Source organism: Bombyx mandarina, chromosome 10 (assembly GCF_030267445.1).
Source record: "Bombyx mandarina strain Sakado chromosome 10, ASM3026744v2".
Taxonomy (NCBI): domain Eukaryota; kingdom Metazoa; phylum Arthropoda; class Insecta; order Lepidoptera; family Bombycidae; genus Bombyx; species Bombyx mandarina.
In genome coordinates, this window is record NC_143217.1 from 10,403,550 (window position 1) to 10,424,071 (window position 20,522).

At 37.8% G+C, this 20,522-nt stretch overlaps 1 protein-coding gene across 3 annotated transcripts in view; it reads left to right on the forward strand.

Annotated features, from left to right (window-relative positions):
* The window catches only part of Sp1 (transcription factor Sp8), a 38,061-nt gene extending 18,751 nt beyond the window's left edge, over positions 1-19,310 (forward strand). For all 3 annotated transcript variants that reach the window (XM_089730395.1, XM_089730396.1, XM_089730397.1), the window contains one exon: positions 17,745-19,310. In XM_089730395.1, coding sequence (XP_089586521.1) covers positions 17,745-18,872 — 1,128 coding nt within the window. In that variant the 3' untranslated portion in view covers positions 18,873-19,310. The remainder of the gene's footprint in view (positions 1-17,744) is intronic.
* Positions 19,311-20,522: the final 1,212 nt, after the last annotated feature.

Genomic DNA, 20,522 nt, shown 5'->3' on the forward strand with positions numbered 1-20,522 from the left:
CCATGATTACTCACGAAAATTCTCCTTTGTGCTCTTTGTTGTAGCCGCCCTCGTCTAATGGGTATCTCTGACCGCGGAGTCCGTAAGGAAAACTAATTCAATCTCAGGGCACCCTTCGAGATTTTTATGCATCGGCCAGATTTAGGCGTCATTAATGTCATCAAAGTCAACAGCTCCCGGTACTTTGTTAAAAAAAGATCCTTTGACATATCTGAGCATTATGTGTTTTGGGTGATTGTTTTAAAGACGAGAATCGCATGCGTGGTATCGCGAGTTCGGGCTTACGTCGGTCACGGATTTTGCAATTCATTGCATTAGCTTGGCTTGTTAGTGTGGAGAGCGGCTCGGAGGCGCGTAATGAAGGCAAGGTGCAAGTCACTGGGCCAGAGGCGCCGCCGCCATCCGTCAGCGCCGTCATCGCGCGCCCTGTCAATATCCGATCGCCCGACAACAGAGACGGTTATTTTCGAAGGTGCAGCACCACTAATTAATACCTTCTACTGGCTTAAAAAAAAAAAGAAGCGGCGACTTCATTGTTCTAATGTCAATTATGTTGAAAGAAGACTAATACGTGATAAAAATGTTAATTTACAAAATTGAATCTGTAGGGAGATATTACGCTTTTTTTTCTTTTAGTGCCCTTGTAGGCAGACGAGCATACGGCCCACCTGATGGTGAGTGGTTACGTCGCCCATGGACTTCAGCAATGCCAGGAGCAGAGCCAAGCCGCTGTCTACCGCTTAATACTTTTTTGCTGATAGTCTTGAGAGGCTATTTTAGCTTCGCCTTGACGTGTAGGTCAGCTCACGGGGCTCGAACCGGGAGTGTTGCTAACACCGGCCCTAGCAAGAGCAGTGCTTTGCAGAATCTACCACCGGATCCGAAACGCGACCCATTGAGACGATCCGGCGAGAAACTCAGTCGGCTATATTACGCTAAGAGCGTTTAGTGATTTCGAAATAATCAAAGGCGTTGTGTGGCCAACAATTAATTTAACACTTAACTAGAGACACAAAGGCAAGGGGTTGCCCCCCGCAGAGAACGCTATAGGACAAGCAGGTGCCCCGTCGCGTCCGCTGGGCTCAGATACCGATAGCGCCACTCATGTCCTTTACCGAATCTAAGCTATAATATATATCACCACAAACGCTTTTATACTTAGGTGACTGTGCGATTTTTTCTTGATCGTATTTTGTCATTCTTTGGTCACAACGATAAACGTGTTAAACAATAAAATTTAGAGTAGGTAGCTGTAATTTTCCGAACAAAAAAAAACTTACCAAAATTACCTAATTGAATATAAAATACGTGTGCATGTTAAATATGCATGAGTGGACAGCTAATAAATTGTTATCTAAATGTGTCGGTTATCTGATTATTATTTTTAATAAATAAAACTCGATGTGTTTTTGTTAAAATAAAATCTGAGCTAGCTGTAAACCGGCAGACACATTAAAACTATTATTATGATTTGAATAGGAAATTGCATCCATTCGTTCCGACATCCGGCTTTTAAGTGTAAATATTCCGGTTGCAATTTGTCCCTGTGTGGAATGGTTTTAACTTAATGCGCTTTCAGTGAATTATAGCAGCCTTGGAACCATTGAATTTTAGAAACTTAAGATCGTATATCCATGATTTTAACTTATCAAATTGAACATTTAAAAGCATCGATCCTGCTGGACTAATATAATAATATCATATAAATCTAATATTATAGGTAGATATCGATGCGACGAATAATTTAAGGATGAGATTTCTTTAAATTATGGTTTTTAATTTGTAAGTGTAGATCATCACATCAAAAAGACATTCATACTCATACATAATCATACACACAATACATACATAATCATATCATTAGAATTGCACCACCCCATCTCTTCCGATGGGTGTCGAAAAAGAGCGATTAAGGGATTTTAAGAATGGACAGCAGTTTTCTCTGGTTATAAAACGCATTATAAGTCTTCACATAACCTTAGATTCCGACCTCAATTTTCAAGGTAGGGGGCGGCATTCACTTTGTGATGTCCATGGGCCGCTTAATGTGAGTTCTTTTACTCAGCTAGACTAAAAAATATATAATTAAAACAACTTTTCTTAAAAGTGCTATTTAATAATTTGTAATTTTTAATCTCTCTATTTAGATCTTGCATCTATTAAAAATTTATTGCATGTAACATGTAATCATTACATGCAGTAGGTATTATAAAGAAATCAATTTTATAGGTCATTCGCAATGTCATTAATATTAATGAGAACAACCAATAGAATATTCAAACAAAATTGGTTATTATTAAATTAGTTTTTTGCGCAAAACGTTTTCCATATCGCTTTTTTTTATATTCTTAAACGACGATTTGGTTCGTAGGTTTTCTAATTTATGCAGCTTCTACATGTTTGCGTATATATTCTAGAGTAAAATACTCTTAGAGCAAACAAACAGAAGTTTCAAGTACAAATAAATAATGTAACAAGAGAAGGTCGGTCGGTCGTGTGACATTAGCTCCCTCGATGGCCATATTTCAAAGGCCCTCCACGTCGTTCCATACAGCCCATGAAACTTCAACGCAACCCTCTTCTAATGTATTATAGCTTTGTTGACTTCTGAACAACCTAACGATACGGTTAAAATCTTTATGGATTTTTTATTACTGGATCGACCGAAGAACTTCCTACGGCTTAGATTAGGTCATTAACGGAGTAGTGTACACGGAACACGTGTATGCTATGCGGCAGAAATACGTACTTAACAAATGTTCACGATTGACTTCCACGGTGAAGGAATAACGTCGTGTAATAAAAATCAAACCCGCAAAATTATAATTTGCGTAATTACTGGTGGTAGGACCTCTTGTGAGTCCGCACGGGTAGGTACCACCGCCCCGCCTATTTCTGCCGTGAAGCAGTAATGCGTTTCGGTTTGAAGGACGGGGCAGCAGTTGTAACTATACTGAGATCTTAGAACTTATATCTCAAGGTGTGTGGCGCATTTACGTTGTAGATGTCTATGGGTTCTAGTAACCACTTAACACCAGGTGGGCTATGAGCTCGTCCACACATCATGCAATAAAAATAATAATAATAATAGGAAGATTGGTGGTACACCCGAGCGTGCTCACCACCGGTGATAACGCGGAATTAAATATAGGTATACAGATTTTAGAATTTATTGTAAGTAGTTATTATATTTATTTTTCATACGATGTAGTATCCACAATTGCGATATAATGAGTTTTTAATCAACCCCGTTAATATTCTATAATACTACTTGTTGTAATTCCGATTGTCATAATATAAGTAAATCATACCATAAGTATTATTTGATAATCAAATCTACATCCGATCTCCAAAAACTCCAATAATAAAACAGTACTAAATATTATTAACTAACAATGCCTCTCCAAAGATCTCGGTTGTCTCATATCTCATATAGTATGTAGGTATTTGAAAGAGCGTGGAAATATATAATACTAGCGACCCGCCCTCGCTTCTTATATCGCTCTTTATAATATTAGTATAGATTTCTCGTTATAATAAAAATGAATCTCTACTGTGAGCTGTTTTTGATCTAGATGGGTTAACGACTCTCTAAGCGCGGGTTTATAAATCGTTATAATTGATTTAAAAATATGTCTATATACTAATACGTGAAGCAAAAACTTTGTACCCCTTTTTACGAAAATTGCGCGGACGGAGGAGTATGAAATTTCCCACACTTATAGACAATACAGAGAAGGAGTTCACAATGCTATTTTTTTTTAAATTATGCATAATATATACATTAAATCAATAAAAAAAAAATTACACGCACTACCATGTATTTGATACACACACACATACTATAATTATACTCTTTGTTTATTGTCAATTGTCAAACTTTTGTTAATTTTTAAAGTCTGTGGTCAAATTCCGAATAGATTAATATTGTTTATCTTTAATATTATTTATCTATAGTGTAAGTTTAGGCGAAATCTGTGATTATATTATAGAAATATAATAGTATTTGACAATAGAACCATAATAATGTTTAAACATACAATTTCAATTAACAGTATAGTCGAATTTCGACTACTGCGGGACCTCTAGTAAAGTAGAATTACACATATTTTAACAGATTTGTTTTTATTTATTTTTTATTGCTTAGATGTGTGGACGAGCTCACAGCCTACCTGGTGTTAAGTGGTTACTGGAGCCCATAGATATCTACAATGTAAATGCGCCACACTCCTTGAGATATAAGTTCTAATGTCTCAGTATAGTTACAACGGCTGCCCCATCCTTCAAACCGAAACGCTTCACGGCAGAAATAGGCGAGGTGGTGGTACCTACCCGTGCGGACTCACAAAAGGTCCTACCACCAGTAATTACGCAACTTATAATTTTTTTGTGGGTTTTGATTTTTATTACACGATGTTATTCCTTCACCGTGGAACTCAACCGTGAACATTTGTTAAGTACGTATTTCATTAGAAAAATTGGTACCCGCCTGAGATTCGAACACCGGTGCATGGCTAGATACGAATGCACCGGACGTCTTATCCTTTAGGCCACGACGACTTCAAAAGTATTTATTATAACACTAATATTTGTTTCTTGAAGTGTCAAATATAGAAACATTAACGTCAAGTTGATTGTAACGTTGATTGTATTGTATTGAATGTGCTGTGTGTGAGCGCATAAATGAACTCGCATCAAGCAGCCGGCGGAGTGCGGTCGCTGCGGTCAGACCATTCAAGGCGGAACACGGCTCATTCACAACTGCATACATAACTGACCAGAGGATACGTACGTGTACGTTTAGCACGATTTACCGACCGCGCTGAATACGACTTGCCTGTTAGCGGTTTGCATCCGACAACATGTTGGTCGTTTGAATTGTAAATGTGATTAGATTGTGATAATCAATTTTATGGGCAGCTCATAGATGCTCGAATTGTGATTGTTTTTCCTCAGCCGTGAACTCATCTGTGTGAACACACATATGAAAAATAAAACCGTAAAAATGTGTGCTGAGAGTAACGTTTAGGTATTAAATTTACCGATCATCTTTCTCGTAGAAACCGTCACTTGCGACGAAGGGCTCGGTGTGTAAATTAATCCACAGACACAGCCGACTGAGTTTCTCGCCGGATCTTCTTTCCGATCCGGTGGTAGATTCTGCGAAGCAGTACCATGGATAGGGTTAGTGTTAGCAATGTCGTCAAGTTTGAGCCCTGTGAGCTCACCTACTAGTTAAGGCAACGCTGAAAAGACCATCAGCTTAGGTAGAAAAAAATAGTTAAAACATTTATCGGCGCTATTTTAGGCTGATGTAACCTTAACGCGCTCGACGCATGATTTAATTTCGATAGGAAATACAACAAGAAAGTATAAACGATGTTATAAGTCGGTATGTTGTTGGTGTACTCTGGTGGTCGCGTGGCGGAGACCGCCCGCCGCGGCCGACGCTGCTCTATGCTAATTCAATTGTGTTACAGGACGGATAGCGCGCGATACCATCGACTCCACCCGTTGCTGCATTATCATAATAAAGCGCGAGTCACTTCGCAGACTCGCTTGGCTTGTCGACGCGCACTCTAATATCCAATACACCAAGTTGTAATCGATATAACTTTTTGTTGTTACTTACTTCGATGTAAAAAAGGGGGGAAAGGTTACATATAAAAGGCACTACAGAATAAACAGAGAGGTTTTCGAGGATATATAGATCACACATACTATTATTTCGACGAGCTTTTACCAAGATTTACAAATTTCTATGAGTTCCCAATATTGTATTGGAAACTCATGAAATGAAAAAAAAATATTGGTGCGCGTGCAGTTAACTTAGTGCAAGAGAAAGAAGTGAAACATTTTTTGCTGTGTGTAGTATTGTGGTTTACTTCACTTTTTCCGATTTCATAGAGCCGCACAAAGCGGAGACGGAAAATAGGGAACGCTGTGTATAAGAGAAACAATCTAGCTCGTTTTGTTCTTCCCCTCACTCCGCGGTCGAGTGGTTCGCGAGACGCTCTGTCTATTTTCTCACTCTCGCTCTTCCTAAATTGTATCTTTTTTCTCTAGCCGTAACGAATCTGTGGCGAGTTAAGTTTTACCCTCAACACGCCTAAAGAAGTTTCACTTAAAAAAATGTAGTAAGAACTCGTTGAATAAATAATATGTAGCATGTAATGAGCACAATGGTCGGTGCAAAAGATTTCAGTGTAATAATACTTTACGAACGCATCGCAGTCAAATATTTTCCTTTTTTTTTATTTAATCAAGATCATATGACACAAACAGAAAATGGATAAGAAAGAAGGTAGATGGTAGACAAATTTGTCTGCTCTTAATAACCTACCTGCAGTCTTCAGTCTGCCTGTGATGAAGGCGCTTGACTCTGCACCGAAATATGGGTAGCGATATTAAATGTGAAAATCGTAGTAAGAATCCGTTCAACAAGAATACTTAGAAGGCACTACTTGGTAGGCAGCGACTTGGCTCTGCCCCTGACATTGCTGAAGTCCATGGGCGACGGTAACCACTCACAATCAGGTAGACGGTATCCTCCTCTGCATATAAGGGCAATAAATAAAAAAAATACACAAAAAATTAGAAAAAAAATCTATTTAAATAAAAAACGACTAGCCGATTCACACAAGTGTTGGAATGTGGCGAAAGCCGTTCTCATCTAGGGTCGCCGGCTCTCCGCAGTACCGACACTTCGTAGCGGCAACGATTACGTTCATGTAGCGGGATGCAAATTGAATTATGGGACTTTTGTGGCCGTTCAATTGTTCGAAATTTTCGCTTTGTTCTACCGCCGCGAGTTCTACGTGACGATTCGAACACTCAACGCGTCTCGTAATCGACCGCTATCTCCTCGCGATTGTTCCTCACCAACTAACTCTTTTCGTGACGCTAAATAACAGCCTTTTGTTTTATCATCTAATTGATGCTATTGTTTCAAATGATTTTAAGATTCTTTCGATCTTGCAAGTATTGTATTGACGAATCAAGGCAGTTATTACTGTCGAAATAACAAAAAAAAATAACTTTAGGTATATTAAAATGACTTAATTGTATTTAATACACGAGCGTAAATTGGTATTTTCTCTAATCATCGGTAAAATATTTAATAGCTTGATTGTCATAAATAATAATAGAAAGTAAATATTTGTTCTTTTACATACATCGCACAATAGATAGATAAAAAAACTTAACAGATAAAAAAAATTGGTACATAAAAATTCTACTAGAAATGTGAAATGAAATATTTTAATTGCCAAGAAATATAAAACGAACTGCATAATTATTCGTTCCAATGTATAGACTTCTTCCATCTCTTTGTGGCTTTGACCCCCGGGGGTATCCGAGTCGGTAATTTTCTCAGCAATTAATATCGCGCTACGTCAGCTAATTAAAGGTAAAAAATTTAAACAGAAACTGAAGGAAAGTACGATTATTAAATTAACTGAAAACAATGCGTCTACGGAATATCGGGTGGAATGTCTACTAAATGTGCCCTCCATATTGTATGGTATGTAGGTATGTAGCGGTAGGCAGCGGTTTGGCTCTGCCCCTGGCATTGCTGAAGTCCATGGGCGACAGTAACCACTCACCATCAGGTGGGCCGTATAATCGTCTGCCTACAAGGGCAATAAAAAAATTAAAATTACTTTGAAAATAACTAAATTTTTACTTTAACTACTTCGTGGTAGAAAAGGTATCTTACGGTAAGGACTCACCATAAGCCCCATAAATACGCAGAAGATTTACAAGACAATAAGACGAAAGGAGAGCGAAATCCGAGCTATAACACTCAAGTTTAACTTTTCTAACCAGACAACATTTTTTCAATTGTGTGATAAATCTCAATTTTGTTACGAAATCAATCGATAAATCAGATCGTACGGCGTCCGATGGAAACACAGACTCGCGCCTCCGGGTAGGATTGTATTCGAAACATTTCATTTGTTTGTTACTATAGTATAAATGGGAATAATTATTATAATTTCATTCGAAATAACAGGCATTAAGTTGCTACCAAAAATACGTGAGTTTAACGAGTGTTTCGTGGAAGAGTCGGCCGAGAGACGAGCCCGACGGCGACTGATCGACACGCACGCAATACAACGAAACCTTCGCAACACGACCTTGAAATGTGTGTTCCTAAAGAACAAAATCTATCAGGATTGAGATCAAGAATGCTGGGAACAGAGGAAGCTGCTTATAATTTGGACGTAGTTGTCATAAATCTTTGAAATTTGGGATATAACTGTTCTTATCTCGTGTATGGTTCCAATCAGTACTAAATTTTAGCACCTTCGCAACACGACCTTGAAATGTGTGTTCCTAAAGAACAAAATCTATCAGGATTGAAACTGTTTTCATGTATCAAGAATGCTGGGAACAGACGAAGCTGTTGCTGTACTTTGGACGTAGTTGTCATAAATCTTTGAAATTTGGGATGTCAATGTTCTTATTTCGTAAATGGTCCCAATCAGTACTTAATTTTAGCACGAGGGAAAATTCTAGAGTAAGTCTGTCGAATATGGAACGTTTTTTAAAAAATCTTTGTTTTATTTCGACACTGCCTTACTGCCCGCATGTTCAACCGCGCTTACCCCACTTTATTTAGCTCGGGCATAGACTTGTTCTCGCCAGGTTGTGACTAGGAGAATATCTCAGTGGGTGCCGTTCGATGTTCAAATTCAAATTTAAAAAGGCTAAATAATTTAATTATATTATACCGAAATCATATCTTGTAAATAAGCTTACACCTTACAAATAGCTTAGAATATGATGACACTAATTATAAGACTGGGTAATTAGCCATCAATCTGATTTGATTATAAGTCAGCTCTGTGTAAAAGATTTTGTTTTGCCAAATTTTCCACAAACAAGTGTGTGTAACACATGTACATATATTTTCGATAAATTTTAACACATATAAAAAAAACGATAGATACATGCTGCTAGAATCCATTTTAGTTACAACCAGAATATGAAGGTTGAAGAGAATGGTCCTTGTTTCCATTCGCCGGTCGCTTGTTTTTTATCACGTCGTGGAACTGGTTTCTCAAATTGGTGCACCTATTATTATCTGGTCCCAGCCGGTGAAGGTCGGCCGTCACCTTCAGTGTTTTAGAATAAATTCCATCACGCGAAATTGAATATAAGTGTCAATGGATGTACTGTGTTTAAAAAAAATTAAATGCTGTACTATGTTTTTTTTTTTAATGTTTAATAGAAATTTCAATAATAATAGGTATCGGGAACAAATCACGCATGATCATCTGACCCGAAAATAGGATTCCCTGCACTATAATAACGTAACTATTTGCAAATTTCAAACTGATATATTATGTACATATGTACTTATATTGTTTAAATAGACAAATGTAAGACATTTTACTGGTAGTAGGACCTCTTGTGAGTCCGCACGGGTAGGTACCAAAAAAAAAAAAAAAAGAAAAAAAAAAAAAAAAAAAAAAAAAAAAGGTACCACCACTCTGCCTATATCTGCCGTGAAGCGTTTTGGTTTGAAGGGTTTGTTTTTATTGTCCTTGTAGGCAGACGAGCATACGACCCACTTGATGGTGAGTGTTTACCGTCGCCCAGGGACTTCAGCAATGCCAGGGGCAGAGCCAAGCCACTGCCTACTGCAGCAGGGTGGGGCAGTCGTTGTAACTATGCTGAGACCTTAGAACTTATATCTCAAGGTGGGTGGCGCATTTACGTTGTAGTTGTCTATGGGCTCCATAAGCCACTTTACTCCAGAGGGGCTGTGAGGTCGTAGATGAGTATCTAAACAATTTTTTTTTTTAATAAAATTAATAAATCACGAATTTGTTGTTGATATGTTTATAGCATTTATATTTTTAAGTCTACATAGTCACGTTTTATTCAAGAATCAAACGTGTAAGCAATAACCACAATAGTACATACGAGCTTTCTTGAAGCATTATGTAACGAATTCACACAGTAAACGACATCATTCGAGAAAATTAATTTTATTTAAAATCCATATAAAACACTCATGTCTGACTAGAGCACCGATACAGTCTGACATTTACTTTACCTTTCCGAGACGGGGTTCGGCGAGGCCAGGGATGCCCTCCGGCGTGTTCACTTCAGTACTCGGAACGGCGAGCACGCTCGCGCTTTGTCCAACACATTACCACACCACTTCATCGAATTATAAAACGTTAACTTTAATAATATCTCGACGAGCACTTACTTTAACACGATCTGTTTTTTTCACTTGGTCTTACAGATATGTGTTTACTTTAAAATATCTTGAAAGATTTTATAGTTAAATATACGGTATTGTTACTCATATATACTCGTATAACTATACAGATATCTATATATTAATACGTGAAGCAAAAACTTTGTATCCCTTTTTACGAAAATTGCGCGAACGGAGGAGTATGAAATTTTCCACACTTATAGAGAATATAGAGAAGAAGTGCAATGCTAATATTTTTTTTAAATAATGCATAAAAGGTACATTAAATCAATAAAGAAAACATTACACACACTACATACCATGTATTTGACGCACACACGCATGCATACTATTTATTGTCAAACTTTTGTTCTTGACGTCTGTGGTCAAATTGAGAATAGATTAAATATTGTTTGTCTTTATTAATATTTTTTGATAGGCGAAATTTGTGATTATAGAAGTATAAAATACAATCATAATAGTGTACAAACTTACAACTCCAATTAATTATAGTCGAATTTCGACTACTGCGGGACCTCTAGAATATCTAAATAGCCAAAGACAACATTTAAAAATATCAGATGCAAACGTCTTCGAAATGCCGTTCTCAAATGAAAAAAATAATTGGAAAATATTAAAATTCTTCCGGAAGATTCGATAACGAATTATTGTCCCAAATGACAATCAGCTTGGACCGTAATATTGCCACATGTCAATGCATTAAATCCACATGGTTCGAAAGCGTCGGACGTCGTCATTTCACAAACGATAATTTCCTTTTAAATAAATAATTTGTTTTGGCTCAATTTGTGGAGCGTTCACACCATGTGGGCTGTGGGCGAACTAATGACCTTCGTAACTCGAGCGGTTTCACGCCATTGCTCACCACTATTTGGCTGTCACCTACTAAAATTCGATGCCTCCAATGAACACTACTCTAATTCAAAATTTTGAAATTTTCATTTTTCACGCAAATCGCTTCACTATGTTAAAAGTATTACAATTAATCATTATTAATGGGGTTCAAAGCAAGGGTAAATAAGCTAGCTACACAAAAAAACCATAAATATATCTGCAATAATAAATATTTTATCAACTTTTTTCGTTTATATGCTCCTCCTGGAAATCTACGAATTTGGAGTTAGCGTAGTGTTCATTGGAGGCATCGAATTCTCCTCGTCATGGGTACTGGCAATTGTTTTATAGTTTTATTATTTTCAATTAAATACATTAGAAAGACCTTAATTTCGGTCTACTCCAAGACTATTGTGAAAAGAGCGTCATTTTCTTTTATCTCATTTAAAATTTCATCTATAAACGGTAATTAAATTTTCATCTTTAATTTGAATCAACACTCTGCGCGTCTAGCGCGTCGTTATTACTAACAACTTTACATTATTACAAAGGCATTACTGTTATTCGAGGAAGGCCTAATCGATATTTCCCCTAGCGGGCATCAAATGACACAGACTGTCTGAACCCTTGCATGGCCGCATTCGAAGCGATAATTACCTTCAACGACAAGACGCTATAAATTATTTTGTAATTTGATGTCATATTACGCCTCATTATTTGTATTGGACCGATAAATATTAAAATGATCATTATTTGTTCGCGATAAGCGTTCAGAACAGTAAAATGACGCGATTAAACAATTTAATTTAGATAGTTTCAATTATAAAGTAGATACTAGTGAAAAGAACAAAATCTTTAGAAACGAATCCCATTGTGAATTTGATTGCACTCATGAAGGTAATAAGTGCGGCGATGTTTCTCTTCGTTCCTTAATGAAGCCTATCAAAACCAACAATGTGTCGTAAATTGTAAATTTGAAATGGGCTAGTTTGCATTAGAATAGTAATGGGGACAAATCGAGGGGAGACTGCTTAGATGTAGCGTCGCGTAGCGCTTTTCCGTTGAGGTCCGGAGTACAGTTTCACACAGAATTAACCCGATAATTCCCTAATTGTGCCATTAGCCGCCGCCAATTTGCTTTCGGCTTATCGATCGGGCTCAAAATTTGAGTATGGGGTGATTTTGGGTGTTGTCAAGCTTGGCTATAGTATAATTTAAATAATCAATTGATGGCTTTAAAGATAATTGACAATTTAACTTTAAGATATGAAATATGTATACGCATTATGTATGTATTGCAAATGAGAAACACCAGACGAATACTATGATACTAATACCACCATGCCAACGATACCACGACCATAATCATTGACACTTTGCAGGCTAAGATTTATTTTATTATTGAAATTTAGAAAAATGGTAAATATATCTAAAAATCATTAGGTCGTTAAAATCCGATGCGAATAGATGTTATTCCTTCACCGTGGAAGTCAATCGTGAACATTTATTGAGTACATATTTCATTAGAAAAATTGGTACCCGCCTGAGATTCGAACACCAGTGCATCGCTCAACACGAATGCACCGGACGCCTTATCCTTTAATATCTGATCGTATAGCATCACAGAAGACGTGTCGCCAACGAAATACAATTCGGTTTCATTATAACTAAAGAAAGTAATTTCGAAAAAGTATTAACTTATAAACACGGTCATAATTTTTTATGAAATACAATTTCGTTTATAACAACTTCACGACCATCTTATTAATGTGTAGGGGATAAGTGTTTTGCTTGAATATTCATTTTGAAGCATCATAATTTGGTAATCTAATGTAATAAGCAATCTTCGCGGCTGTTCTAAAGATATGGATTAAAAAGCCTCAGAATAATTTTCACTATTTCTTTCATTTTTTTTAAATATAGAGAAGGACTAAATTAATTGATCCAACAAAAATGCTATTAACTTTTATTCTTGTGAGTAGACAGTTGAATTAGCTTATAGCTCAGCTCATATTAAGTGGAAAGTATCAAGGCACCATTGATTGACTCGGTGGTAGCTGACACTCCTGACAGATGGGTCATCGATTCCACGTGGGGCAAGCTTTTGTATAATGAAAAAGTTTGTTTACTTTTTATCTGCGTCTCTAATATCTATAAATGAATATATGGTAGGTACATATTTAAACGTATATAATAACTAATAATAGCAATGATGTTTTTAAAAATTGTATTTCGAATGAAAAAAAATTATTGTATAATTATATAGTAGAATAATAATAGTAACCGGGAACAAATCCCGCACGGTCAACCGGCCCTAATTTAGTTTTCCCTTTATTTTGGGTATCAGAGATTGATAAACATACCAATATAATTATATATGTTTAAATATATACATATATAGATAATAAACGCCCAGACGAAGCAAACAAACCTGTTCATCACCCGAATGTTTGCCCGATGTGGGAAAAGAGCCCACAACCCTCGGTGCAACCGTCAGGGGCGCTAAGTACTGTACCACCGAGTCAGTCATATAAGTATGTACAGTACCCGTCGATAAATATTGCACATCAACTCTTGGAACCTCTACGAAGCCGAAATTAGCCGATTGTCTTTTCCCAAGGGTCGATGTGCAATATGTCGGGTACTGTATATCAGTCTGTAGTCCTCATCGTACAGGGAATCCTAGTTTACGGGTAAGATGACCATGTGTGACTTGTCCTCGGTTATTATCTACCTATATTACCAACTTTAAGATGTTGTCATGACCTAAGTGATAAGACGTCCGGTGCATTCGTGTTGAACGATGCACCGGTGTTCTAAGCCCAGCAGGCGGATACCAATTTTTCTAATTAAATACGTACTTAAGGAACGCACGGAATAAGCATCTTGTAATAAAAATCAAACCCGCAAAATTATAATTTGCGTAATTAATGGTTGTAGGACCTCTTGTGAGTCCGCACGGATAGGTATCGCCACCGGAGTAGAGTTCATCCATACTACCTGGAGCCAATGCGGTCATCCACAGTGCGTTTCCAGAGGTCTTTTTTGCCACGTACCATCCGCGGGCCGCGGGGACCTCGTAGGAGGTTCGGCCCCCGGCCCGAAAAAAAAAACTTTCTAACTATACTGAAACCTTAAAACTCATAACTCAACGTGGACGGCGGCATTTACGTTGTAGATGTCTATGGGCTCCTGTAACCTCTTAACACTGGGTGGCCTATGAGCTCGTCCACCCAACTATGCAATAAAAAAATTATGATATGTATTATTACTATTATTATCATAACCGGGATACCGTCACTCATCTTAAAACATTAGATTCAATAAACAATTTTATTGTAATGGCGGCTCAATTAAATCAGACCGCAGGATTGCTTTGCGGCTGATACAGGTTGAATAGTGGCATCAAGCCGTGAAATCTCATACGTTAGACATAACTTACAAAACTGCGGATTTGATTTGACTCAGAAATAACAATTATTGACCTCAGAAGGTCAGATGTAAACTTGCATTATTTGATAATACATTAATACATCCGGTTTCCTTTCAAATTGTTGAGTGTAAGATTAAAAATAATTTAAACATTGCAAATATTTCTGTTCTTAATGCATCGGTACATAAACAGTTGAAATTTACATTACTAGCCGCTCTTGCCAATGTCGATAATTATGACTTTATAACGCGTCTGAAGCGAAGGTCAATAACCTAATTCGGATGCAAATTGTTGTGAAAGCATTTGGATACAATCGTGTTGGGTTTGCAACGTTGTATTAGAGCTTGTGTATATTTTCAATTTTGTTTTAGTTGGAATAAAACAAATTATGGATGCAAAAATATATGTTTTTACTGATATTACTACAACATGTAACACATTTCGTTTAGTTTTTGAAAATTTTACTTCTATTATTAACTCTATAGATAGGTAGGTATTACCTAACTACCTGCTCCATGATATCACAATTTCACACTCACAAAGGGTAATCTCAGTTTACGCTTTAATTTTTTCCGACAAATATCTTCGTCATTTTTGACAAGGAAAAGGCCATCAACGTTGTTTAATGTATCTGTGGCGCCGCTGAGTCGCTTCAGAGGCGTCATCCTCGCTTTGATCCAATCTCTCGGCTGACCGGCCGGCTGGTTGACGACCAATTACTCGATATCACTCTGTTTCGGCCTGCACCCAAATGGAGCATAATGCCTAGGGTAATTATGATCTCAGTGCCGGCCGTCGCCTCCGCGGTGTGCCCACTCACATTGATTCACCCGCTCTCGTCGCCTAATACCTATAATTTTAAATTGCCTCGAAACGTGTTTCACAATTGTTTAGCTTCAACTTTGATATGACGGCGATCTCGGTTTCAGCACTCTCTGTAACAATTTTGCGTTGCATTTATTTGCGTTTGGTAAGCAATTGATAAGTACATTGTCTACACGAGTATACTTTGGCGCTTGATGGAAAAGTACAGTGGCATCCAACGAAACTATAAGCCGGTATGTGTGTTGCTATTAGATCGTGATTTGCAATGCACCAAGAAACACGCCAAGTGGTCTGCAGCTTGCTTAATAAAACAAACTAGTGATATTTCGCTATAAAATAATTATGAATTCAAATGTGGTTTACGTGAGATTTAAGAATTCAGAACGAATAAAATTCCGTAGCTAATGTTCTTGTGCTCGTATGAGATCTAAATAAACGTCCGCTGCGCGCGGCAATTTGGCGGGATTTTATTATTTTTTTATGATAATTATAACTGTCGAGGAGTTAATTGAGAAAGTGGCCACATTTACAACTCAACTCGGTAAATCCCGGCGTCGATGGCGTAAGGTACAGCCCCATTATTTCTGTTAACTAAAATCGACGTTCATTTACATTATACATTAGGTATGAATAATGGCATTTACGGGTGTAACTACACATATTTCCATGACCGATAACGTGTGCCATCGATTTTCTGTGTAATAATATTATGTATTGTTTGTTATGTAAATATGGTTTATCGAATTCATTGCTATAGTTTACCATGGTGTCCAAGTTAAACATTACTATGATAAGTTACCTGATTATTTCTTTCCCCCACCTAATCGTTGCTAAGGGGCTATTCCAACTTCACGTGGACCGGTAGGTGAGCTCACGGGTTCAACCTGAGATAATTGTAAACAGTAGCACCAGCAAGAGCAGTGCTTCGCTGAATCTACTAGCGGACCAGAACCGCGACCCACTGAGAAGGCCCAGTGAGGTTGTGTCTATGGGATCTGATATTTGGATACAAGCATTTGTATACGTTGGACGTGACACGTTGATTACTGACAAAATGCATCTTTCGTAGATCATCAACGTAATATATTGAACTCTTTACCTTATTTCCCTATTAATTGTGCTAATAGCGATTAAAAATATTGTCGAAATCTAGATATTCGAAATAAAATCCATTCGTTGAAGGGCTAACACACGTCGGCGCAACAGCTGCGCCAATCACAATGTACAGGGCGTGGTCGGACCCCGCACCCCTTCCCTCTCCTATCCGTGTATCCTGATCCCTGGATTATATTACCGATACACAATGAAAACGTTTTTTATCAGACCATTGTGTCTCATATTGGGGTGAAATTTCCGGCCGGATGTTCAATCGACTCTCACCTTTATTTCACTCCACGAAATGAACAACTGTGAACGAATCGTCTTCTTTGTGGGTTTTTTTTTTCGATGAATTCATTAGTTTTGATTTGAATATCATTTAGATATCTACTTTTACGATGCTTGAAGTAGGGATAAAGGTGTAACTAAAATAGTCTGTTTAATTTATTAGTAAAATTTCACGAACATGTAATTATTAATACGCTTTTATTAGCTTCAGACGTCTGTATGTTAGTTAGTATGTAACGGAATGTTTGAACATGATTTTGATCGCCTTCTAAACGTCAGATTAACTTGAAATTTGGTATACTTATTGAGGACCGATGACAATTGAATATAAAAAAAAAATTGCCAAAAAAATATGGTAAAATAGAAATTCAACTAAAAAATTAAAAATAAATAATATTATAGTTTAAAAAAACTAACAAAATGCGCTTTTATAGAAAATGCATGGTATAAGTTAGTAATATTTTATTAACAGATATGAGTAGAAAGGTTATTTTGATAATATCCTGAAAAGCATCACATGCTTTTTTTTACAATAAAATCATTTTTTCTTACACTATATTTAATTAAAATTTAGTAAAAATTATTTTCTATTTTTTAGTTGGATTGTCTATCTATAAAAGCGTATTTTGTTAGTTTTTTTAAACTATTATTTTTTCTGTTAACTAATGTTGTGTGAATGTTCTTTTTTATAATTAAAATTATTATATAACAAATGAATGTTTGCACGTTGTTATTGATTAAGCGGTCCCGAGGCTGGCAAGCAGTAGCGACCGGAGCTGTCACCGCGCCGACTAATTGTAAATACACTACTGCCTATAAGCTCTTAAAAATTTATTTATATTATTTGTTACCGCCTCGGGCATAGAACGCCGCTGCATTAGTTCTCATATAAATTAGCCCATAAATCTGATTTGACACTCGAACCCGTTCTCACGGTCCGAGTCTGTATCGATAATTAAAACTGAATAAAGTATTGTTTTTTTTTTACTCCATTTCAAATGATTAAGCATTGATTATCTGTCTTTCCAGGAACATCCGAGCTTACGCGGTACGCCCCTGGCGATGCTCGCGGCCCAGTGCAACAAATTGTCAAGTAAATCTCCGCCTCCGCTAGCAGATGCTGCCGTGGGAAAAGGTTTTCATCCCTGGAAGAAAAGTCCTGGTGCACATTCACCACCAAATGCTGGAGCTATTGCTCGCTCACAGGCTCCATCGTGTGGGCCATACGCACGACCACCGACATCTTGCGCTGCCGCGCCATCATATGGCAACGATCTGTATTTTCCGTCCTCAGGAGATCAACTTCTGGGCAAAAGTGAATCTAGTGCTAGCCTCGGATCTATGTATTCTAGACACCCCTACGAATCTTGGCCTTTCAATGTTGGTGGAGGTGGTGGGAGTAGTGCTTTAAAAGCAGCAGAGATGAGTGGAGTGGGCGCCGTGGGTGGAACTTGGTGGGATGTTCACAGTGGTTGGTTAGACGTTGGTGGACAAATGGCCAACTATGCTGGCCAAGATTATTCCCAACTTACACATTCCCTCTCTGGAGGTGCACATTTATTGCCACCCGCACCACACCTTTTACAAGATGCCTACAAGTCGGTTTTACCGACACAAGGTTCGTTTGGGCTACACGGTCCGGGATCACCAGCTCCACCTGCACAAGCGCCTTCGCCGCGATCGCAACGCCGCTACGCCGGTCGAGCTACTTGTGACTGCCCAAACTGTCAAGAAGCCGAAAGATTAGGCCCCGCAGGAGCACATTTGCGAAAGAAAAATATACACAGCTGTCACATACCTGGTTGCGGTAAAGTTTACGGAAAAACCTCACACCTTAAAGCACACCTCCGTTGGCACACCGGTGAACGACCGTTTGTCTGTAACTGGCTGTTCTGCGGGAAAAGGTTTACTCGATCCGATGAGTTACAAAGACATCTCCGCACGCACACCGGCGAAAAGAGGTTCGCATGTCCGGTGTGCAATAAGCGGTTTATGCGTTCAGATCACCTAGCGAAGCACGTAAAAACTCACAATGGTGGCAAGAAAGGTAGCTCGGAGTCGTGCTCGGATTCAGAAGAAAACAGCCAAGGCGAGGGCGGAACGGGCAGTCGGTCCCCTGAGCATGGACTCGACGTGAAACCTAGTGCGCTAGTGTGACGGGGGCGCACGGCCCTCGCCGTGCCGCCCTACTCAACGGCGATCCTGTGATACTAATTCGCCGTGAAACATGAATACTTGTAAATACCACATATCATCACATTGTGTAACGTTAAAATACTGGACTTGTAAAATTAATTTGCGGTGATAACATCGCTGTGTACGTATTTGTTATGAGACTTTAAGCGCTGTACAGTTTAGATATTAGTAAATAATTATCTCATATTCTAGATAGATATTGTAATTTTAGTTTAAGTAGAGTCACTCATTTAGTTTGGAATTGCTGTTTATTTATTTGTTAAAACAATATTTGACAGTGTGAAAAAGCTTGTTTAGTGAGAAATATAAAAGTATAAATTGTAACTTGATTGACAGAGGTCTTGAAAGTAATTAGCACCAAAATTTACTTAAAGTACTAATTATTATAGTAATATAAAACACACAGCTTGTAAAATACTGTTTAGTTTGAACAGCGTTATAAACTAGTAGTTCTCGTAAATATCTAAATTTTACAAGTTTTCAATCTGGTAAAGTAATACAAAAGCCTAATATACAACTATCTTTATTTCATTTTTGATTACAATCAATACAATCATTACCTCAAAATACTTCACAAAAACCGCTTCTAGTTATATCCATTACAAATAAAAAAAAACAACCTTTTCATTTTTAATAACAACTTTTATTTAATGACGTTATTACGTAATCATCCTATATTATCAGAAAATGCAGGTACGAAGTTAACCCGTAGCCCGAAGAGGTTTCGATAAATCCCGTACTCTAATAGAGTTGCTATCCTTTGCTTTCGCTTTGAAGGGTTAAAGGAGCTCCAAATGAACAACTCTTTTCAACATTTTTTTTTAAGCCCGATCAGTTGTTTAGGCGCCATTTTAAAAGATTACTGTTTTTAAGAGATTTCCATTTAAGCGCCCATGGTTTTGCAACTCTAGTTGTATGCGGCTCACCTTGTAGTTTGATATTGACTGATTTAGATCAAGTCGCTTGGTATGTGCTGTACGAGGGCGGCACTGAAAATTTCGGGAATTAACGAAGTGACACAACATTACTATTTAAAAATGTATTTATTGCTTTTCGAAGTATTCTCCGCGAAATTTGACACATTTTTCCATACGATGGAACCAATCATTGAAGCAACCATTCCATTCGGAAGTTGGGGTCTCCAAAATGGCCGTTTTGTAGGCGTCCACAGCTTCTTCAGGTGATGAAAATCTCTGTCCACGCAATTTGTTCTTTATTTTAGGGAAAGTATAGAAATCATTAGGGCTTAGGTTTGGGCTGTACGGCGGATGGTCTAATAATTCTATGCTTTCTTGCTCTAAAAACTCTTTTGTTCTGTGCGCGGTGTGAGAACTCGCATTGTCGTGATGGAGGATGATGCGGCGGTTGCAGTTCTCTTTACGGAGTTCAGAAACGACCTGTGGCAAACAAATGCTAGCATACCATTCTGCATTAACCGTTCTTTGTCCCTCAAGAGGAATAGTCGTAACATGGCCGGTTTTGGAGACAAACGTGGCCACCATTTTTTTTGCAACACTCCGTCAACGAACAATTTTTGTTGGCTTTAACTCATTTTCGAACACCCAAACTCGTGACTGGTTTTTTGTTTCGGGTTCGTACGCGTATATCCAG